General features: G+C 44.0%; 2 protein-coding genes across 4 annotated transcripts in view; one reads left to right on the top strand and one right to left on the bottom strand.

Moving 5' to 3' along the window:
* ADORA2B (adenosine A2b receptor) overlaps window positions 1–3,065 on the top strand; it is a 30,744-nt gene extending 27,679 nt beyond the window's left edge. Inside the window, exon 2 of the mRNA XM_008010492.3 lies at window positions 2,015–3,065. Coding sequence (XP_008008683.3) covers window positions 2,015–2,675 — 661 coding nt within the window. The 3' untranslated portion in view covers window positions 2,676–3,065. The remainder of the gene's footprint in view (window positions 1–2,014) is intronic.
* Window positions 3,066–3,876: 811 nt separating this feature from the next.
* ZSWIM7 (zinc finger SWIM-type containing 7) lies at window positions 3,877–23,591 on the bottom strand. Of its 3 annotated transcripts, XM_008010487.3 has the most exons (6): window positions 23,398–23,589; window positions 17,312–17,333; window positions 13,862–13,964; window positions 5,983–6,087; window positions 4,191–4,310; window positions 3,877–4,060 (listed from the first exon to the last, which is right to left on the bottom strand). In XM_008010487.3, the coding sequence occupies exons 1-5, from the start codon at window positions 23,471–23,473 to the stop codon at window positions 4,194–4,196; spliced, it is 423 nt and encodes a 140-aa protein (XP_008008678.1). In that variant the 5' UTR covers window positions 23,474–23,589; the 3' UTR covers window positions 3,877–4,060; window positions 4,191–4,193. The 3 variants fall into 3 exon arrangements, with proteins under 3 accessions (XP_008008678.1, XP_008008679.1, XP_072860822.1); XM_008010488.3 differs by lacking the exon at window positions 17,312–17,333 and having other exon boundaries at window positions 23,385–23,590; XM_073004721.1 differs by lacking the exon at window positions 17,312–17,333 and having other exon boundaries at window positions 3,877–4,310; window positions 23,385–23,591.
* Between the last annotated feature and the right edge of the window lie 18 nt (window positions 23,592–23,609).

Below are 23,609 nucleotides of genomic sequence, written 5' to 3'. Positions count from 1 at the left end.
GTATCCCTCAACTGGATACTGGTCAACCTCTTAAGGACTAGGACCTTGTCCCTTTGTACTGGTATCCCCAATAGTGGTTTCTAGCATGTTTTTGTTGTTTGTTTTTTTGAGACTAGGTCTTGCTGTGTTACCCAGGCTGGAGTGCAGTGGCACAATCACAACTGACTGCACCCTCAACCTCCTGGGCACAAGTGATCCTGACTCTCCCACTTCATTCTCCCAAGTAGCTGGAACCACAGATACACACCACCCTGCCCGGCTAAGTTTTGTCTTTTTTTGTAGAGATGGAGTTTCACCGTGTTGCCCAGGCTGGTCTCAAACTCCTGATCTAATGGCTTAAAGAGGACCAAAAAATTTTAATATTTGCTATTTCCCAAATATTTCTCAGTAGACAGGGGCATTGCCAGACTCTTGTTTTCCAGCAGTCTGCAGAGGTATTCAGAAATGATTCTGCCCATAGTCCTAGGCAAATCTCTTGTGGTGTTTGTGGGAAGCCAGAAAGATCCTTGCCTGGAGCCACAGATGGTGCTGACTCCAGTGCTTACTGCCTCAGGCCTTTGTTCAAGTGTCACGTTATCCATGATGTTGGCCTCTTTAAATAAAAACTGCAGCCCTGCCCATCCTGATCTTTCTTACTGTTTTTTCATTTTTCATACCACACACATATCCATACTGTTTACTAACTTGTATTTGTTTATTATGTTTACCCCTGCTAGACTCTTGAGTCTTAAAATTTAGTAGGACTCTCTGTGTGCTCTGTTCACTGGCGTATCTCAAGCACCTAGAACAGGGTTCCTCAACCCCTGGGCCGCAGACTAGTACTGGTCCGTGGCCTGTTAGGAACTGGGCCACACGGCAGAAGGTGAGCAGGCAGGCGAGCATTACCGCCTGAGCTCTGCCTCCTGTCAGGTCGGCAGCATTCGATTCTCACAGGAGCTGAACCCTATTGTGAACTGCGCATGCAGGGGATCTAGGTTGTGCGCTCCTTATGAGAATCTGATGCATCACCCCCACCCCTGGTCTGTGGAAACACTGTCTTCCATGAAACTGGTCCCTGGTGCCAGAAAGGTTGGGGACTGCTGACCTAGAACAATACCTTATGGAAGACCTAGACTCAGAGGGCGGTACCTAGGTAATCAGGAAGTATAGGAAGTTGATCGGTTCTTGGAAGCTGTGAGTTGAAGCAAAATGATGCACTGTATAACAAAGCCAGTTTTACCACAGTTGATACTGTCAAAAGAAAAACTTCGGCTGAATTCAATTTAAAAGAGCTTAATTGAGCAAGGAATGATTCACAAATTGCGCAGCCTGCTGAGCCAGAGTAGGCTCAGAGACTCCAGTGCAGTCATGTGGTGGAAGATAATTTATGGACAGGAAAAAGAAAGCGATGGACAGAAGAAGGAAAAGTGACATACAGAAAATGGAAGTGAGGTACAGAAACAGCTGGATTGGTTATAGCTCAGCATTTACCCTATTTGAACACGGTTCAAACAGTTGGCCACATCTGATTGGTCAAAAGTTGGGGACTGGCATGAGTGCAGGTTAGTCTGTCTACACCCCCACTTGTTATAGTCCACGATGTACAGAGAGACCTTTAGGCCGAATTTAAAATATGTAAGGAGGCAGCTTTAGGCTAAACATAACAACACAAACAAGAGTTAACTTCCTATGACATATACTTTAAGTCACAGTTTGCGAGAACCTACTGAGGACGTTAAGTGAGGACTTACAGTACCCCCTTAAGGTTTCTCCACCTCTTGTCATTGGCCATCCTCTGTCACTAAACAGAAAGGAGTTACTAAGTCAAGAATGAAGATCTCATTGCGTTTGCTAGAGCAAAGCTGCTCATCCCTGCTTGCATGTCTTTACTGTTGAGGGTAAAGGCCATAGTGCCCTGGAAGGTGAACTTCAGAGGTTGTTAAAGGGTCATGGAAATAAAGAGGAGGTGGGGTCTTGGATTGTGGTTGCAGAGCACTATAAACTGACCATAACCAGATGGTGTTCTTTTAAACAGGTATAAAAGTTTGGTCACTGGGACCCGAGCAAGAGGGGTCATTGCTGTCCTCTGGGTCCTTGCCTTTGGCATCGGATTGACTCCATTCCTGGGGTGGAACAGTAAAGACAGTGCCACCAACTGCACAGAACCCTGGGATGGAACCACAAATGAAAGCTGCTGCCTTGTGAAGTGTCTCTTTGAGAATGTGGTCCCCATGAGCTACATGGTGTATTTCAATTTCTTTGGGTGTGTTCTGCCGCCACTGCTTATAATGCTGGTGATCTACATCAAGATCTTCATGGTGGCCTGCAGGCAGCTTCAGCGCACTGAGCTGATGGACCACTCGAGGACTACCCTCCAGCGGGAGATCCATGCAGCCAAGTCACTGGCCATGATTGTGGGGATTTTTGCTCTGTGCTGGCTACCAGTGCATGCTGTTAACTGTGTCACTCTTTTCCAGCCAGCTCAGGGTAAAAATAAGCCCAAGTGGGCAATGAACATGGCCATTCTTCTGTCACATGCCAATTCAGTTGTCAATCCCATTGTCTATGCTTACCGGAACCGAGACTTCCGCTCTACTTTTCGCAAAATTATCTCCAGGTATCTTCTCTGCCAAACAGATGTCAAGAGTGGGAATGGTCAGGCTGGGGTACAGCCTGCTCTCGGTGTGGGCCTATGATGTAGGCTCTCACCTCTTCCACGAGAAGATACAAATCCACAGGAAACAAAGAGGACACGGCTGGCTTATTCTCATTGTGAAAGATAGCTACACCTCACGAGGACATGGACTGCCTTTCTTGAGCACTTCCCTGGAGCCACCACGTATGTAGCTAATACGTTTGTGTCACTAGTAGGCTCCAAGAGTTGACAAATATATTTATGATCTATTCAGCTGCTTTTACTGTGTGGATGATGCTGACAGCTTGAATGGATTCTAAGAGACACTTTTGTTTTTAAAAGTCTGCCTTGTTTATGGTGGAAAATTACTGAAACTATTTTACTGTGAAACACTGTGAACTATTATAATGCAAATATTTTTTAACTTAGAGGCAATGGAAAAATAAAAGTTGGCCGTACTAAAAATGTATACTTGTTCCTAGGAAGGTGATCTCAAAAATTAAAAGTATAATTATTCGGCTGGGCGCGGTGGCTCACACCTGTAATCCCAGCACTTTGGGAGGCCAAGGCGGGCGGATCATGAGGTTAGGAGTTCAAAACCAGCCTGTCCAATATGGTGCAACCCCATCTCTACTAAAAAATACAAAAATTAGCCAGGTATGGTGGCACGTGCCCGTAGTCCCAGCTACTTGGGAGGCTCAGGCAGGAGAATCACGTGAATCTGGGAGGTGGAGGCTGCAGTGAGCCCAGATTGCATCACTGCACTCCAGCCTGGGTAACAGAGTGAGACTCCGTCTCAAAAAAAAAAAAGTATAATTATTCAATCAAAAAACTGCTGTATTAATTTAGGGAAATGATATTCTCATAAGTCAAATTTTCATCACGTAATTTTAAGCTCCATTCCTTTCCATATACAGAAAACTACCCGTGGGGAAGAAACTGGTGAAATGGGATCCCTCCTCTACCAAATTCTGCCTTCTAAAGCTAGGTAGGGAATTTTGCTTCTCTCCAAAGTTGAAGTTTAAGTTCTTGGAACCCAAAGTGTGAAAATTTTACTAAGTAAAATAATTTAACTCTGTGTGTATACAAAAAAATTAGCCAGGCGTGGTGGTGGGCACCTGTAGTCCCAGCTACTCAGGAGGCTGAGGCAGGAGAATGGCTTAAACCTGGGAGGCAGAGCTTGCAGTGAGCTGAGATCATGCCACTGCACTCCAGCCTGGGCAGCAGAGTGAGACTCCGTCTCAAAATAAAAGGCTAAGTAATGTGGACACAACATGATATTAGGCTTTATTTGAATTTAAAATCTTGATTCCATCCAGGGACATTTTTTACCCAAGCACCTCAGAGACTGGCTTAGGGTTTTTCTTGAGAAGACTGTACAAGGCTTCTAATCATACGCAAACCCTCCACAGCCCACGGCTCCAACCCACAGCACCTCCTGCAGTCCTGGAGGGAAAAGGGATAGTAACATGAAGTGTCTGAAGATCTATTTCACCTCTTTTCCTTGTGAATCATGACATTTTAAATGCATTTCTTGACAGGATTCTATTTTGAAAGAAGGATGCTCAATCTGTACCTTTTATGCTTCTTGTTTCTTCTCCATTAATAATATGTCAGTCAACTGCTTGTCGGAGACACTTAGCTGCTGACAAGTCCTCATAACCTGACTAAGGTAAACTGCCAAGAGATGTTTGCACTGGAATATAAAACACACACACCTATTAGAAATAGGCAGGACCGAGGCTGGCCAGTCTAACCAAGATTTCTTATTACCATCTTATTTGGCAGGGAAAGACTAGAGCACACAGATTACAGGGTCTCTAACTGATTGTCTAAAAACTGTGGACAGGCCGGGCATGGTGGCTCATGCCTGTCATCCCAGCACTTTGGGAGGCCGAGGCATGCGGATCACTTGAGGTCAGGAGTTCAAGACCAGCTGGGCTGATGTGGCAAAACCCCATCTCCACTAAAAATACAAAAATTAGCTGGGCATGGTGGTGCACGCCTGTAATTCCAGATACTCAGGAGGCTGAGGCATGAGAATCGCTTGAACCCAGGAGGTAGAGGTTGCAGTGAGCTGAGATCATGCCACTGCACTACAGCCTGGGCGACAGAGCCAGACTCCATCTCAAAAAATAAATAAAAACTGCAGATAAAGATGATGAGACAGGTGTATTCTCTTTAGAAATCAGAGTGGACAAAGACAGACTTACTTTGCCTGCTGCTTTGGAAAACGGCTTAGATCCATCAGGCACAAGGTGGGATGTAACCCATGGTGAAAACCAAGACTAGCTGCGCCCCTCACTTTAGTCCTAAGTGATATTTCTTCCTTGCCTTCAGAAAGCTGTCACAGCAATGGTTAACATTCCTTGAGGCACTATGCTGTGAAGTGCTTCTCACAGATTACCTCACTGAAATCTGACAGCTCCCTAGGAAGACAGGTATTGTACCCAGATGCTCATCAGAGTCTCTAGGCTACTCTCTTAGCTACTGTGTTATACTTCTGGGGTTGGGGGGCGGGGAGTAGTGGCGAAACTCTCGCATATATTGGCCTGTACATGCTTCTGGGGAGATGATTATGTTGCAGCTGATGTCAGAGAACACAGCTTTATGTTGCAGCTGATGTCAGAGAACACAGCTTTAGATCCTGAAGGGGCCCTGGTTCAATCCTGTCTCTTGCAGTTGAGATAAACTTCCGGCACATCAGTTATGAATGTGGTCTCTTGTACAATGGTATACCCAACTTGCCAGCCAGGTCCCAAGATGTTTAAGAAGTTAACAGTGTAAAAGAAGGGAAGAATGGAGTGGACACCATTATTTGCTTCTTTGGCAAGACTTAAAAAATAGCTGCCTGCTTTCAGGAAGGTAGAGTTTTTCCCTTTGGAATAAGGTGTGTATGAGTATGTCCTGTTTCTGCTTCATGATCTGGACTCTGATGAAATTGGCAAAGGCTTAAAGGAATAGGTGAAGGTACTCATGCCCCATGTGAAGGTCAAGTGTGGTGTCAGGCTGTCTTACAGGTAGTGCAAAGATATACGACATGGCTGAAGGTAGGATATGCAAAGTTGCCAACATCGAATTTTAGTTCATATTTTTATGGGGCCATCTAATTCCCCTTTTTTTCCTTCTCAAAGCTTCACTCATGATCTTTTAAATAAAAATTCAGGAAACTGATGTAGTTCTAAAAATGACATTGCATTTTGAGAGGCTAAACCCCTAAGAGATGACTAACTGAAGTCAAGGACAAAAAGCTACCATTTGTTTCAACATGTAGTAAGATTCCCATTTTGTAGAATAGTTAAACCACAAAGTAAGGCCAATTTCTCTCTACATTCAACTACAGTGGGAAGAGCCTTCCCCGTCCTCACCAGGATGCTGTCACTCTTCCGTAGCACTGAGAAGGCAAATGCAGGACATGAACAGTAATGACAAGAAGCCAGACACGTGTATGTTTTACCAGAACTTCCAAGCACCTACAAAGAAAGGATAGATGGGATCAGACCTCAGATGATGTGCTGGAAAAACCACCTCTTTCCCTTTTTATCTATGTAGACTCAGAGCTGCTCTGCAAATTGCACTGAGAAGAACTGCAGTTATGTTTTACGTGAAAGAGGAAACAACTTCTCTTCCTCCAGCGTGCAGACTCTCCCTTCCTCACCTCAGTGCTTACCTTTAGGACTTCATATAAAGGAATTGAAGAGTTTCAGATTAGTTCAACCAACCACATAGACCATTCTCTTCCGACACCCAGTGGTTCATGGGGCCCACTCTATGGGCTGACTGTAAAAAGGAAGTGGAGGGGCAATCTCTCATCTACATTTCATTGTGGGGGTTCTTAACCTTTGGTATTTCATAGCAGGTATGTAAATTTCTAAAGCTTCCTACATACCTAAAGAGAGAGTAAAAACAGGCAAAGCATCAGTAGCAGGGCAGGAGTAAGACAGGTCTCAGGCCAGGTGTGGTGGCTCAAGCCTGTAATCCCAGCACTTTGGGAGGTTGAGGTGGGAGGATCACTTGAGCCCCAGAGTTCAAGACCAGCCTGGGCAACATGGTGAGACCTCGTCTCTATTAAAAAAATTTTTTTTAAAAGTCAGGTGTGGTGGCACATGCCAGTAGTCCCAGCTACTTGGGAGGCTGAGAGGGGAGGAATGCTTGAGCCTGGGAGGTCAAGGCTGCAGTGAGCGGTGATTGCACCACTGCACTGCAGCCTGGGTGACAAAGACCCCGTCTTTAAAATAAAGATAGGTCATAGAAGAAAAGAAGAAACTGGGAAGAGGCTTTTGAAAAGCATTTGGGAACAGGAGAGCAGAGAGAATAAATAAAGCAAAGACCCTTGTGAAAGGAATGACTCAGCTGCTAAGGATGGAGGTCTCAGGAAAAGAGGCAGGCCCAGATCTGCCTACTCATCTAGCAGGATGGAAGGAGGACCCTGATACATAGTGGGCTGGGAAGAGGCACAGTCTAACAGTCTTGGTGGTGGTCAAGAGGGACAAAAAGGAAAGGTACAGGAAAAACAAGATACATCTGTAGTATGATTGCACAAATTTGTTGGAGAAATCCTTTGTTTAAGTCTCTCTACCACCAGCCAGTCAAAAACTTTTTGTTGAGGTCTTCATTCCTAGAGTTAACTTCCCAGTTGGAGGCGGAAGATTCTTATTAGTATCTGAGGGAAGCAGAAATGTCCTGAGGGTGATTTTATAATGAATTGCCACTTAGGAATTTGCCACACAGCCTTCAAAGCACTTTTAGGCTCTCAGATGGCAATCTAAATGAAAAAGCAAGAACTTTAACATTTTTTTTGAATTACAATGTTAGCACTCCTAGGATTCTTTAACCTTTCTTACCCGCAGAGAATGAAGCTACAGGTGTGGTCTGACTGCAAGAACAAACAGCAGGTTCCAGTGCTGCGCTTTTGTCGCATTTTCAGCGGTTCATATAATGCAGTTATCCCACTACAGCTTTTATTAACATTTTTTTTTAATTTTTATTTTTTGGAGACAGGGTCTTGTTCTGTCATCCAGGCTGGAGTGTAGTGGCGTGATCATAGCTCATGGCAATCTTCAATTCCTCGGCTAAAGTGATCTTCCCACCTCAGTGTCCTGAGTAGGCAGGAGTACTGGTGTGCACCACCACCACACTATGCTAATTTTAAACATTTTTTGTAGAGATGGGGTCTTGCCATGTTGTCCAGGCTGGACTTGAACTGCTGGGCTTAAGTGATCCTCCCACCTTGGCCTCCCAAAGCACTGGGATTACAGGCTTGAGCTACCACAGCCAGCCTCAGTATGGTTTTTTGACAGTCAGAATTCCTTGGGAGTTTTTAGGTTACCAGAAATGGCCAATGATTGGTTAAGAAGATACCTACTGAACACATTCAAGATTTCAGTTCAGGCCAGGCACAGTGGCTTACCTCTGTAATTTCAGCACTTTGGGAGGCCGAGGTGGGAGGATCATGAGCTCAGGAGTTCAAGACCAGCCTGGTCAATATGGTGAAATCCCATCTCTACTAAAAATATGAAAACTGGCTGGGCGTGGTGGCGAGTGCCTGTAATTCCAGCTACTCAGGAGGCTGAGGCAGGGGAATCGCTTGAACCCAGGAGGCGGAGGCTGCAGTGGGCCAAGATTGCATCACTGTACTCCAGCCTGGGCGACAGGGCAAGACTCTGTCTCAAAAAAAAAAAAATTTCCGCCCAGTTACAAATTAGGTGTTGAAAAAGCACACCTTGCATATTACCTACCGCAAGGCTCTGACGTGTTATTAACATATCACCTAGACCATTCAGTATCAATGGAGAGACTTCCCCGCATGTGTGGAAGCTTACACTGAAGGAAGAGCATTAAAGCAAATAGTTTTTCACTTAATCCTAGAGAAAAAACCCACAACATCCAGCAGTGACATGTATAATTCTCTTTTTTTGTTTTTTTCTTTTGAGACAGAGTCTCACTTTGTTGCCCAGGCTGGAGTGCAATGATGCAATCTTGGCTCACTGCAACCTCCACCTCCTGGGTTCAAGCCATTCTCCTGCCTCAGCCGCCTGATTAGCTGGGATTACAGGCATGTGCCACCATGCACGGCTAACTTTTGTATTTTTAGTAGAGACAAGGTTTTGCCAGGTTGGCCAGGGTGGTCTTGAACTCCTGACCTCAGGTGATCCACCCGCCTCAGCCTCCCAAACTGCTAGGATTCCAAGCATGAGCCACCACTCCCAGCCTATAATTCTTGGGTGTCTAAACTATAACCAATGAATAAAACTTTAGGTTTCTTTTCCCTTTAGTCATCTCTTCTCTGTAGATTTAAACTTAAGCAAGCAGAAGCCTCTGGGATTCTATACTGACTAGAATAATTCACTGCTTTTTTTTTTTTTTTTTTTTTTTTTGAGACGGAGTCTTGCTCTGTCGCCCAGGCTGGAGTGCAGTGGGGCAATCTCGGCTCACTGCAACCTCCGCCTCCCAGGTTCACGCCATTCCCCTGCCTCAGCCTCCCAAGTAGCTGGGACTACAGGGGCCCGCCACCACGGCCGGCTAATTTTTTTGTATTTTTAGTAGAGATGGGGTTTCACTGTGTTAGCCAGGATGGTCTTGATCTCCTGACCTCGTGATCTGCCCGCCTCGGCCTCCCAAAGCGCTGGGATTACAGGCATTGAGTCCACTGCTTCCTTCTTATTACGAGTCCCCCATCCATCATAATGCTTCCTGGATCATGCTGAATAAATGCCCGGTGACTTGAGATGGGGTGAAATTCTACAGAGGTTTCCTTGCCTGAACCTTTCAAGGGCTAAGACTCAAAGTAAAATGTTCAACTGCCGGCCGGGCGCGGTGGCTCACGCCTGTAATCCCAGCACTTTGGGAGGCCGAGACGGGCGGCGGATCACGAGGTCAGGAGATAGAGACCATCCTGGCTAACACGGTGAAACCCCGTCTCTACTAAAATACAAAAAAAATTAGCTGGGCGAGGTGGCGGGCACCTGTAGTCCCAGCTACTCGGGAGGCTGAGGCAGGAGAATGGCGTGAACCCGGGAGGCGGAGCTTGCAGTGAACTGAGATTGCGCCACTACACTCCAGCCTGGGCGACAGAGCGAGACTCCATCTCAAAAAAAAAAAAAAAAAAATGTTCAACTGCCTAATGCAATAAACACTGAAAGAGGTTAAATTTTGAATTTGCTTTTCGCTTATCTAGCAGTAGACAACTAATGAACCCAATAATCAGGCAAAATCTGAGTTAGAAACATTTAGAACTGGAAATTGACCTTAAGGATAACATAATTCAATTCCTTCACCCTTCAGTGAAAAAACAACTTCCTCTTACAGGAATTGCTCCTAGTTTTCCTGCTTATAGTCTGGAATGTTTATCCCCAGAAGGAGAGAGCTTTTTAAAAAAGGAACATGCTGTAAAGAGGATACTCAGACCATGGATGACTGCACTTGTAGGAACCTCACTTGGAGGTGGTTTCTACTATGGTTCTACTGTGGTTTCAGTTAGGTCACCAGGAGAGGTGACCCACGTACGAGGTCATCCATTCATGGGTACAGTTTTATTTTATGACTGCTCCAAGCCTCTTAGGACACTCCACAGTGTGTCTGTTGTTCCTTGTGTTGGGTGCTTCTCTCTGAAAACAGGATTATACATTCCTGTCCTGTTGAATACAGGCTGGCCATGTGACCTGCTTTACTAAAATCTGAGTAGCCAAGCAGAAAAATGTTAAAAATTGTGTACCATGTTTTCCTTTTTCTCTTTGAGATTCACAGTGTTCCAGATATGGGCTGCTTCACTCACTGGGATCCCTGCATGAAGCTGTTTTGGAATAGAACTACAACTGACTCCTGGTGGATACACAGCATGAATGAGATCTGAAACTTTGTTTTTGTAAGCCTTTCAGATTTGGGGTCATTGTTACCACAGCATAATTTAGCCTCTCCTGATTGAATTATCCCCCTTCTTAAGTGAACCAAAAAAGTATAACAAGTGGCCAGGCGCGGAGGCTCAGGCCTGTAATCCCAACACTTTGGAAAGCACAGGTGGTGGATCACCTGAGGTCAGGAGTTCCAGACCAGCCTGGCCAACATGGTGAAACTCCGTCTCTACTAAAAATACAAAAATCAGCCAGGCGTGGTAGTGCACACCTGTAATCCCAGCTACTCAGGAGGCTGAGGCAGGAGAATCGCTTGAACCCAGGAGGCAGAGGTTGCGGTGAGCCAAGCATGCCATTGCATTCCAGCCTGGGCAACAGAGCGAGACTCTGCCTCAAAAAAAAAAAAAAAGTATAGAAAACAACTCAGGTGTCAGCAACATAACAATGACTTTAGAATTTTTTCATATTACATCTGGAGAACAATGATATTAGAGTTGACCTATGGGATGAAGATTGACCTATGAAAAGATAACTAGCTGGGCATTGAGGCAGTATGTGACTCAACTTTTATCATCTCATAGAACTCCTGAATTCAGCCAAATTCTTACTATATTACCATACAATGCAACCATTAAGGTTAATTTGAGGGTGTATAAGATTTCTGCAGCTTCATTTAATTCAAAGTCCAAGATGACAGTAACAATTCTTGGAAGTTAGTATTTTATAATTAATAAAGCAATATAATATATACCAGATGTGAACGACAAAAACTAAACAGATAACTTAAACAAGTTACTGTTGACCAATGGGAAGAACAAAAAGTCAACAGTAATTAAAATATTTCAAACAAAAGTCTGCTTGCCTAGGTCAAGTGTTGTGCCCATAATGGAATCAAGACCAAATATCCCAAACTAAAGCAAAGTGAAAAACCTGAAGGTCCCTCTAATTTCGGGTATTTTAGCTACCTAAAAACCAAAAATAAAAACACCAGGAAAGAGGACAGACACACCTCCTCAGGTACAAACTGCAAGTTCAGTGACTTCGATTATTAATCTCTAAGTTCTCCATGAGAAAATTCATCTAAATAGGCAGTCTCTTTTGAGTAGGCCAATACCATCCAAAATTTTCTTTTTTTTTTTTTTTTGAGATGGAGTTCTGCTCTTGTCATGTCACCCAGGCTGGAGTGCAATGGTAAGATCTTGGCTCACTGCAACCTCCTTCTCCCGAGTTCAAATGATTCTCCTGCCTCAACCTCCTGAGTAGCGGGAATTACAGGCGCCCGCCACCACACCCAGTTAATTTTTGTATTTTAAGTAGACATGGGGTTTCACTATGTTGGCAAGCTGGTCTTGAACTCCTGACCTCAGGTGATCCACCTGCCTCGGCCTCCCAAAGTGCTGGGATTACAGGTGTGAGCCACCACGCCTGTCCATCCAAAAGTTTTAAACGCAGCAACCAACACTAATTACCATATTTTCCTTAATGCAGAAATGCATGAAGATTTTACCAGATCAGTGTGAGGAAGGGCAAGTTAATTCACTCAGCAAAGGCATCTATCTGCCCAACCAGGCTTTGCTCGAGCCATTCACTCCCTAAGACCACTCACACGATCTTTCAATGAGAGTTAACCAATATGGTCTCAGCTCTGAGAAGATAACTGTAAATAAACCAGAATTCAAACTCTGAAAAATTTACCCTTTTCTGGTCTCAGTAAGGCCTGGATTACATACAAGAGCTGATGGCTTTTAGACAGACACAAGACACATGGCTTCCAAGACAGACACAAAATTTTGGACACCACTGCCAATATTTTCATTTCATTCATGATTTCCTTCCTTCAATCCCAGCTGCACTTACCACTGTGTCTCATATAGCTAATCTGGGGTTGGGTGGTACAGGGAGAAGGGTCAGGTGGTTGGAGTCTGGCTCCCTGTTTATATAGTCTTTATTCATGTCTCATAAGACAGGCAGTGTGGGGTGGCCAGATGTGACTGTTACTTTACTTTTCTGCATTTCCGTTTCCTGCAAAAGAAATAAACTTGCTGGGTTTTTGCAGAGATGGGTCTTACTATGTTGCCCGGGTCAATAGAGGGCTGAGATTACAGGCGTGAGCCACCATGCCAGGTGAGCAGACTTCTACACAATGCTATTAGGTACAGTTAGTAGGTATTTATCTTATTATTTTTTTGAGACAGAGTTTCACTCTTGTTTTGCAAGCTGGAGTACAGTGGCACGATCTTGGCTCACTGCAACCTCTGCCTCCCAGGTTCAAGCCATTCTCCTGCCTCAGCCTCCCGAGTAGCTGGGATTGCAGGTGTGTGCCACCACACTCGGCTAATTTTTTGTATTTTTAGTAGAAAGGAGGTTTCACCATGTTAGCCAGGATGGTCTTGAACTCCTGACCTCAGGTGATCCCCTTGCCTTGGCCTTCCAAAGTGCTGGGATTACAGGCGTGAGCCACCATACCCAGCCATCTTATTTTAGTTACAAAAATGTCTGGAGGATTTTGTTAAGTGAAACTATGCTAAGTGAAATAAGCCAGGTATAGAATGATAAATACCACATGATCTCACTTATATGTGGAATCTAAAAAAAGCTGAACTCATAGGCTAGGTGCAGTGGCTCATGCCTGTGATCACAGCATTTTGGGAGGCAGAGAGGGGAGGACTGCTTGAGGCCAGGAGTTCAAGACCAGCTTGGGCAATATAGCAAGACCCTGTCTTTATTTAAAACAACAACAAAAAAGTTGAACTCATAGAAGAAGAAATAGTGGTTACCAGGGGCTTTGGGGTGGGGGAGGAAGAGGAAGATACTAGTCAAAGGGTATAAAATTTCAGTTAGGAGACATAAGTTCAGGGTATCTATGGTACAACATGGTGAATATATTTAATAACAAAGTATTGGCGGGGATGGTGCTCATGTCTGTAATCCCAATACTTTGAAAGGCCAAGGTGGGAGGATCGCTTGAGCCTAGGAGTTTGAGACCAGCCTGGGCAACAGAGTGAGACCCTGTCTCTATAAAAACAAAGAAATAAAAGACTGAAGTACTGTAAATTTGAAGATTGCTAAGATAGTGGATTTTAAGTGATCTCACCACAAAAAAATAAGCATGTAAGGTATTAGATACGTTATTTAGCTTGATTCAGTTAGTTATTCTACAAGGTATCCATATATCAAAACATCATGCTACATGCCATGAATATAGACAATTTCTGTCAGTTAAAAGTAAATAAAAATTTTTAAAAATTATCAATTTGTTAATTTTACCAAGTTCGGGCAAAAGCTTTTTAACAGTCCAGGAAATATTTAAAGCTAGTCACCAGCTTCTACAGAGATGAAGAAAACATTTTGTCCTAAGGGGTTTCTGTAGGGATCACCCCCATCTGTGGACTTCTACCTGGTAAACATGTCTTCCACTGGGTGATGAGATTAAGGTGATGGACTGTCGATCAACTAGGTCCAAGGCCTGGGTGGCTGATGAGCCAAAGAGAAACTTCAGCCTGTGAAATAAAAACGCTTCAGATTAGAAGGCCTGATTCTCAAAGTCACCTCAGTAACTTGACCCAAAGGATCATTAGCCTTAGCATTTTTAAAAAATTCATTTTAATTTCGAAAAAAGGAAAATAATACAGCAAAACCCATGGACCCATTCACTCCCCAGAATTAATGTTAATATCTTCTGTACTTACTTCAGATCTTCTTGTATTTTATATATATGTGTGTATATATTTTATATATATATTTATTTTATATATATGTGTGTGTGTATATATATATATATGTTTTTTTTGTTTTGAGATGGAGTTTCACTCTTGCTGCCCAGGCTGGAGTGCAAATGGTGCAATCTCAGCTCACCGCAACCTCCGCCTCCCGGGTTCAAGCGATTCTCCTGCCTTAGCCTCCCAAGTAGCTGGGATTGCAGGCATGTGCCACCACGCCTGGCTAATTTTGTATTTTTAGTAGAGACGGGGTTTCTCCATGTTGGTCAGGCTGCTCTCAAACTCCAGACCTCAGGTGATCTGCCCACCTCGGCCTCCCAAAGTGCTGGGATTACAGGTATGAGCCACAGTGCCCAGCCTGTATTATATTTTTAATACAGGGAGTACACTGTTAGTGATAAAGAAGCCCTCTTTATACTTCTTTGTAGTGCTTCCTGTACTTCCTCTTACCTTCCCCTTATCCCCGAGGCAAGCACATGCATTTGTTTGTTTCCTTCCTGTTAATGTGTTCATATTAAATATTATATGTAGAACATATGTATGCACACATACATGATAAACACATGTGCATACATGTATGCATATACATATATGATATTGTTTTAAAACATAAAAGATATATCGTAGGCTTCTTTTTGCTGTTCCTGAAATAGCTCATGAAAAATAAAATATAAAATATCATAGAATTCTTTTGGCAACTTGCATTTCTCTACTCAATGCATTTTTGAAAATGAGGCATGTTTGACAAACATCTGTTTTTACTTTACCTTTGAATAATATTCCATTATATGTACACACTGAATTTTATTTAAGTACCCTATGTATGGACATTCTGTGTCCATTTTATACTATTATAAATAATACTCGATTATCCCCATACGTATCCCTTGGCATACATCTCTGAAAATCCTCCTTTAGTTTATGTAACTAAATGATATGTTCATTTTTCAACTTTAATAGCTCTCCAAAGTGGAAACGGGGCCAGGTGTGGTGGCTCATGCCTGTAATCCCAGCATTTTGGAAGGCTGAGGCAAGAGGATCGCTTGAGTCCAGGAGTTCAAGACCAGCGTGAGCATGTAGCGACACCCCATCTCTAAAGAAAAAGAAAAAAAACCTAAAACACATAAAAAAGTGAAAACAGCACTCCCACCAGCGCTGCCTAAGACTTCTATTTTCTCAGGCCGTGCGCGGTGGCTCATGCCTGTAATCCTAGCACTTTGGGAGGCTGAGGCAGACAGATCACCAGAGGTCAGGAGATCGAGACCATCCTGGCTAACATGGTGAAACCCCGTCTCTACTAAAAATATAAAAAATTAGCCGGGCGTGGTGGCACACGCCTGTAGTCCCAGCTACTCAGGAGGCTGAGGCAGGAGAATCACTTGAACCCGGGAGGCGGAGGTTGCAGTGAGCCGAGATCACGCCATTGCACTCCAGCCCAGGTGACAGAGCAAGACTCCATCTCAAAAAACAAACAAACAAAAAAACCAGACAGAAAAACCAGACTTCTGTTTTCTCCATGTCCCCACTAACACCAGTATTATCAGGCTTTTTTATGTTTGTCCATCTGAAGATATTAAATGTGTACTTTTTGGATTAGTAATAAGGCTCTCCAACTGTTAAATGATATACAGGAAAAAATTTTTATATGTGAGAAAATTCTTATAATGTTAAGTGAGAAAGATTGGAAACAAAATTATATTTTAGGAACTCTCAAGCATGTTAACTTTCTTAAAGGAAAGCTACAATTATGTCAAAATTAAAAGTTTAATTTTTTTTTTTTTTCCTTGAGATGGAGTCTCACTCTGTTGTCCGGGCTGGAGAGCAGTGGCACAATCTCGTCTCACTGCAACTTCCGCCTCCTGGGTTCAAGAGATTCTCCTGCCCCAGCCTCCCGAATAGCTGGGATTATAGGTGCAGGTCACCATGCCCAGGTAATTTTTGTATTTATTTTTTAGTAGAGATGGGCTTTTGCCATGTCTCAAACTTCTGATGCCTCGGCCTCCCAAAGTACTGGGGTTACAGGCGTGAGCCACCGTGTCCGGACTTTTTTGTTTTGTTTTGTTTTTTGAGACAAGGTCGTCATCCAGGCAGACTGGATTCCAGTGGTGCAATCATGGCTCACTGCAGCCTGAACCCCCTGTGCTCAAGTGATCCTCCCACCACCTCAGCCTCCCTAGCGGCCGGGACTACAGGTATACACCACCACACCCAGCTAATTTTTCTATTTTGTAGAGACAGGGTCTCTCCGTGCTGCCTAAGCTGATCTCAAACTCCTGGCCCCAAGTGATCCTCAAGCTTTAGCCTGCCAAAGTACTGTTATTACAGGCGTGATGCACCATGCCTGGCCAAAATTTAATTTTTGGAAAAGGCAGTAAACCAAAATTTAAGTTTATAAAAGGCAGTAAAACCAAAATTTAAGTTTATCTAGTTTATAAAAATAACCCACACTTAGGCCAGGTGCAGTAGTTCATGCCTGTAATCCCAGCACTTTGGGTGGCCAAGGAGGATCACAAGGTCAGGAGTTCAAGATCAGCCTGGCCAATATGGTGAAACCCTAACTCTACTAAAAATACAAAAATTTTAAAACATACATATTCTGGGTCAAAGAATATGTATGTTTCAAATTTTCTGTTTAAAAATAAAAACATTTAAGAGTGATTATTACTGGGTGGTATGATTATTGATGCTTTTTATAGGTTTTATTTTCCAATAAAAATTTTTTATAAGTGTGGGTTATTATTATTATTATTGTTTTTGAGTTGGAGTCTCACTCTGTTGCCCAGCCTAGAGTGCAGTGGCACGATCTTGGCTCACTGCAACCTCCACCTCCCAGGTTCAAGCGATTCTCCTGCCTCAGCCTCCCGAGGAGCTGGGACTACAGGCGCCTGCCACCACGTCCGGCTACTTTTTTGTATTTTCAGTAGAGAGGTGTTTCAATCTGTTGGCCAGGATGGTCTTGATCTTTTGACTTTGTGATCCACCTGCCTCAGCCTCCCAAAGTGCTGGGATTACAGGCGTGAGCCACTGTGCCCGGCCAAGAATATTTTTAAAAATCAAGAGTTGATGTTGAAAGGATTTTAACATTAATGGTTAAAAAAATAATCAAACACAACAGTATATGTACTTACGATAACAGATATTCATCAGGAACTGTAAAATGAGAATGGAAAAAACGTTAATCATATTAAGCCAGTGACCATTGACATAAAAATCTTAAAAAAAAAACCTGTAACTACAAACACTTCTGTGTGTGATGGTCAACTGAACCTATGCATCTGATTTTACTCCTTCTCCAAACCCCACTAAAACCATAATAAAAGGATTTCTTTTTTCTTCTTTTGAGATGGACCCTTGTTCTGTCGCCCAGGCTGGAGTGCAATGGTGCAATCTTGGTTCACTGCAACCTCTGCCTCCTGGGTTTAAGCCATTCTCCTGCCTCAGCCTGGGACTACAGGCATGCACTACCACGCCCAGCTAATTTTTTTGGTATTTTTAGTAGATATGGGATTTCACCATGCTGGCCACGCTGGTCTCAAATACCTGACCTCAAGTGATCCACCTGCCTTGGCCTCCCAAAGTGCTGAGATTACAGACGTGAGCCACCGCGCTCGGCCAGATTTCTTTTTAAAAGTATGAATTCCAAAGGATGAGAAGGACAGGGAGAAACAACAGCTATGATACACTGGAAGCTGATAGAAGAGTGGAAAATGATTTATAAGACCTAAGAAAACTGAATCCTAGGCTAGCAATGGGGAGAGTCAAGCACCAGCCTGAGTTACACTGCAAAATCCACCTCTCCCCTTCCCCAAACCCTAACAAATTGGCACCAAATAGCTTCACTGGGGATGAAGCAGGGATATGAAAATAAGACTCAAGTACGTTTGAGAAGTAGTGGCACCCCACTTCCCTCCACAGCTTTAGGTGACTGCCTTTCCCTCATTCTGGCAAAAGACTAGGTTTATCTTCTGGAGAGGTTCAAACATAGGCTATCTGTACTAGGGAAAAATACTAGGTACAGTGAAAGTCAAGGTGTCACACTGAAAACAGGATCTCCTGCTCTCTTCCCTAACATGGCTCCCATAACACGAGCAATCAGGCCTTCGCCCTCCAGCCAGGAGACTGGAAGTCTTCCCTGGGTATATCCCAAGAGAAGTGGGAATGACACTGAAATGGTTTCTCCAACTAAACTGTCTAGTGAGAACAACTATAATGATGTTCATATTCCATATGCCCCTCTACCACCCAGAGCTTCCAAGAAGCTTTTTAGTCTTCCACTCTGAAATATGACTAGACAGCCAAGGGTTACCAGACAACAAAGGAAAAACGAAACAGAATAAAACAAACAGAAGAAAGTTAGAGGAAAAACTGCAGAAAGGAGAAAATTTTAAACATCTATTATTAATATTTTATCATTAGAAAAAAGTTAATGCAATCAGAAAATAGGCACAAAACATTAAGAAAAATTAATAAGAAGAAAAAATAAATTTTCTGAAAAGAAGTTATAAATTAAAAATACATGGTACGTCCCTGTACTTTCAGCTACTTGGGAAGCTGAGGCAGTAAGACTGCTTGAAACCAAGAGTCTGAGGCCAGCCTAGGCAATACAGTAAGACCCTGTCTCTCTCTTTTTTTTTTTTTTGAGATGGAGTTTTGCTCTTGTTGCCCAGGCTGGAGTGCGACGACACAATCTTGGCTCACCGCAACCTCCACCTCCTAGGTTCAAGCGACTCTCCTGCCTCAGCCTACAGAGTAGCTGGGATTATAGGCATGCACCACCACGCCCGGCTAATTTTGTATTTTTAGTAGAGATAGGGTTTCATCATGTTGGTCAGACTGGTCTCGAACTCCTGACCTCAGGTGATCTGCCGGCCTTGGCCTCCCAAAATGCTGGGATTACAGGCATAAGCCACTGTGCCCGGCAAGACCCCATCTCTTAAAAAAAAAAAAAAAAAGCAGAAATCCAACAGAAAATCTGGAAGATAAAGTTGAAGAAAGTTCCCAGGAAGTAGAGAATATATAAAAGAAACACAGAAGTCACAGTAAGTCAACCAGAAGGACAAGAGAGGACATCCAGTAACTTAATCACACAAATACTGGAAAGAACAGAGAAAACAGATGGAGGGAACTCATCAGTCAAATAATTCAAAATTCCCTACAGGTGAAGGACATAAAGTTCTAGCTTGAAAGGGCCCACTGTGTGCCCACACTGTGAAGTGAAAAAAACAAACTTTATCGGAAGATTCAGAACACTGGTTATAAAGAAAAGATAATTCAAACTTCCAGAGAAAATAAAAGTCACATACAAAAATCAGGAGTAACACTAGAAGCCAGGAGGTAGAATATTTTCAGATGTCTGAAGAAATATTTCCAACAAATAATTCAATACCTAGACAAACAATCACTTAAGTGTGAGAGTAGAAAAAGAACTTTTTCAGCTGGGCGCGATGGTTCACGCCTGTAATCCAGGACTTTGGGAGGCTGAGGTGGGCAGATCACCTAAGGTTGGGAGTTCAAGATCAGCCTGACCAACATTTAGTATCTCTACTAAAAATACAAAAACTATTAGCCGAGCATGGTGGCGCATGCCTGTAATCCCAGCTACTCGAGAGACTTAGGCAGGAGAATCCCTTGAACCCAGGAGGCGGAGGCTGTGGTGAGCCGAGATCGTGCCATTGCACTCCAGCCTAGGTGACAAGAGTGAAACTCCGTCTCAAAAAAAACAAAAAAAAACAAAAAAAACCCCGCAACTTTTTCAGACATAAAAAGCCTCAAAAAGGGGCCAGTGTGGGGGCTCACAACTATAATCCCAGCACTTTGGGAGGCCAAGGCAGAAGGATCGCTTGAGCCCAGGAGTTCCAGACTAGCCCGGGCAACAAAGGAAGACCCCATCTCTACAGAAAATAAAATGATCAGCTGGGCGTTAGGTGTGATTGCGCCACTGTACTCTAGGCTGGAGAACAGAGTGAGACCCGGTCTCAAAAAATAGAAAAGAAAGCCTCAAAAAGTACATCTCATGCCCCCTTCTTCAGGAAGCTGGCAGAGTATGTGTGCCATAAAATAAGGTAGTAAGCCTGGGCAACACAGTGAAACCCTGTCTCTACAAAAAATACAAAAATTAGCTGGGCATGGTGGTACACACCTGTGGTACCAGTTACTTAGGAGCCTGAGACAAGAGGAGCTCTTCAGCCGGGGAAGTTGAGGGAGCAGTGAGCTCTGATTGTGCCACTGCACTCCACCCTGAGTAACAGAGCAAGACCTTGTCTCAGAAAAAAAAAAAAATTTACATGGGCTGGGTGCGGTGGCCCATGCCTGTAATCCTGGCACTTTGGGAAACCAAGGCAGGTGGATCTCTTGAGCCCCAGAGTTCGAGTCTAGCCTAGGCAACATGGTGAGACCCTGTGTCTACAAAAAAATACAAAAAACTAGCCAGCCGTGGTATTGTGCACCTGCAGTCCCAGATACTCACTTGGGAGGCTGAGGTGGGAGGATCATGAGGCTAGAAGGTCTAAGGTACAGTGAGCTTTGATCATGCTATTGCACATCAGCCTGGGTGACAGTGAGACTGTCTCAAAAAAAAAAAAAAAAAAAAAAAAGGTAGTAAACCAAGAAAAAGAAAACTGTAGGATATACTAAACATAACACCCAACATAGATACAGAGAATTCCCAGATAATGGTGAAGAGAGATCTCAGGAAACAGCCAAGAGATTAGCCAGTCCATATTAAGCAAGTCAGAAGGCTCTAGAGATGTCTTCAGGAAGGTGAAACTGATAGCACACTTCATTCATCTGAACATCTTGAGGGGAGATTGGGAATACCAGTAAAGGATGTGAGGTTAAAGTAGGAATAAATATGTAAAAAACTGAACAAGTAAATAAACAAAACCAAGACAGTTATAACTCCAGGGAAATCCAAAAGTTACAAAGAAAACGAAAAGTAATCATAGCTTCCTTCATGGTTCCACTGTGACTAGTTTATATATCATCATACAAGTATAAATTTGGAATCTTGATCTAAAAAAATTACCACTGAAGAATGGGAGTTAGGAAGGGTGTATAACTATACATTAATAGAACAAAGAATTTTTTTTTTTTTTTTTGAGACAGAGTCTCGCTCTGCCGCCCAGGCTGGAGTTCAGTGGCCGGATCTCAGCTCACTGCAAGCTCCGCCTCCTGGGTTTACGCCACTCTCCTGTCTCAGCCTGAGTACCTGGGACTACAGGCACCCGCCACGTCGCCCAGCTAGTTTTTTCTAGTTTTTAGTAGAGACGGGGTTTCACCGTGTTAGCCAGGATGGTCTTGATCTCCTGACCTCGTGATCCGCCTGTCTGAACAAAGATTTTTAAAAACACAGAAAACAGGGCTGCTGAAAATAAACATGAATCAACAGCATTGGTCCCTGTGTCTGAACCATGGGTGTCAGGGGCAATGATTATGCCCCCTTCAGGACTGTCAATGTGTCTTGTGAACCTTCTTGTGGGAGGGAAAAAACCCAAAACTGGCTGGGCATGGTGGCTCACGCCTGTAATTCCAATTTTGGGAGGCTGAGGTGGGTGGATCACAAGGTCAGGAGTTCAAGACCAGCCTGGCCAATATGGTGAAATCCCGTCTCTACTAAAAATACACAAATTAGCTGGGTGTGGTGGCATGCACCTGTAGTCTCAGCTACTTGGGAGGCTGAGGCAGGAGAATCGCTTGAATTCGGGAAGTGGAGGTTGCGGTGAGCCAAAATGGTGCCATTGCACTTCAGCCTGGGAGACAGAGCAACACTCTGCCTTTAAAAAAAAAAAAAACCAAACTACTGGCAGTGTATGGATTAATCTATTCAGACACAGAACAGTTCTGGTGATGATTGTTTAAAGTGACAGTATTCCAAACCCTCAGGCCATCAAATCTTAGAGCCCAGAACAATTGTATAAGTTAACATCAGTTGGCTTTTTTCCCATCTTTTTGGAATCAAGTATGTTTGAATACCTGGCTGCACTAATCTTTCAAGCACATATATTTAAGTCTCCTTAATTTTGACTGAGATGAGAAAACCAAAGTTGGCTTATTTTTCTCAGTTCCTTAAAAACAGTAACTCAAGATAAACCCTTTCAAAAATGCAGTACAGTACTTTTAAAACAAAAGACATCCACATCGAATAAGCAGTGGCAGTTTTGGGGCCTAATATGGCTGTTATTTATAAGCTGGCCATTTTTACATCGTAAGAGTAGTTCATTAGTCAATGCATTTTGATTAGATCAAATTTGATTTGATCTTATCCTAGCATACTCTGAACACAGCTTGAGTTCGACCCTTCTCAAGTGATTTTGGCGAGCATAGCCAAAGAGCATCCTCTGCTGGTCAGAAAAAAAAATGGTGCTTTCACAATACCCAGATTTACTCCAATGATTGCATACGCATTTAGGGTTTGTGGTTCTCAAAATGCTTTTTTTTTTTTTTTTTTTTTTTTTTTTTTGAGACGGAGTTTCGCTCGTTGCTCAGGCTGGAGTGCAATGGCCCGATCTCTTGGCTCACTGCAACCTCTGCCTCCCGGGTTCAAGCGATTCTCCTGCCTCAGCCTCCTGAGTAGCTGGAATTACAGGCGCCCGCCACCACGCCCAGCTAATTTTTCGTATTTTTAGTAGAGACGAGGTTTCTCCATGCTGGCCAGGCTGAAACCTGACCTCAGCTGAGGTCTCGAACTCCTGACCTCAGCTGATCCACCTGCCTCAGCCTCTCAAAGTGCTGGGACTACAGGCGTGAGCCACCGCGCCGGGCCTACTTTTTAAAGTGTATGAAAGCATTAACTTTAATGTTAACATCAGAATTTGAGAAAAAGAAGTTTAATAATTCAAAATTTCGTCTAAAATAATCCAGAACTCCACGTTTCTATCACTCACTGTAGGCTCCTGTCCCTTGCACCCCCGGGCGGGAACCCCTCCCAGGGACCCAGCCAGCTCTCAGCACTTCGGTCCCCATTGGTCTACTCGATCCGACGGAGGGGCTCCTGCAACTGCGCTGTACCCTAAATATGTGCTGAATCGTTTTGACTTTTACTTGTTCCAATTTCGCTTTTTTTTGGTTGCTTTTTTACGAACAAGAGGTTTAGAGAACCACATGGAAAAAAGGCAAGGCCAGGCCCGGACGCCCCGCCTCCTGCCTCCCGGCCCCGCGGTGCCCGGATGCCGGGCTCGCGCCCACGGCTTAGCCACACACGACCTCGGTCCCGTACTTCGCGCGCTCTCCTGCACCGCCGCGGCCATCTCGCTCAGGAGCTCCTCCACGACTGCCGGCAACACTACGGCCATCGCACCGCAGGACACGCCCTCCGCGACTGGTCGACCGCCGCGACGCTCCAGCTGACCGCGCCTACCCGCGGAGGATCCCGACGCCCGCCGGGGCAGGGCGAGACAGAGTGACGTCGACGCGCGTCATCGCGCGTGC

Source organism: Chlorocebus sabaeus, chromosome 16, assembly GCF_047675955.1.
Source record: "Chlorocebus sabaeus isolate Y175 chromosome 16, mChlSab1.0.hap1, whole genome shotgun sequence".
Taxonomy (NCBI): domain Eukaryota; kingdom Metazoa; phylum Chordata; class Mammalia; order Primates; family Cercopithecidae; genus Chlorocebus; species Chlorocebus sabaeus.
The sequence above is the reverse complement of the archived record's forward strand: the minus strand, read 5'-3'. Positions and strand labels throughout refer to the sequence as shown.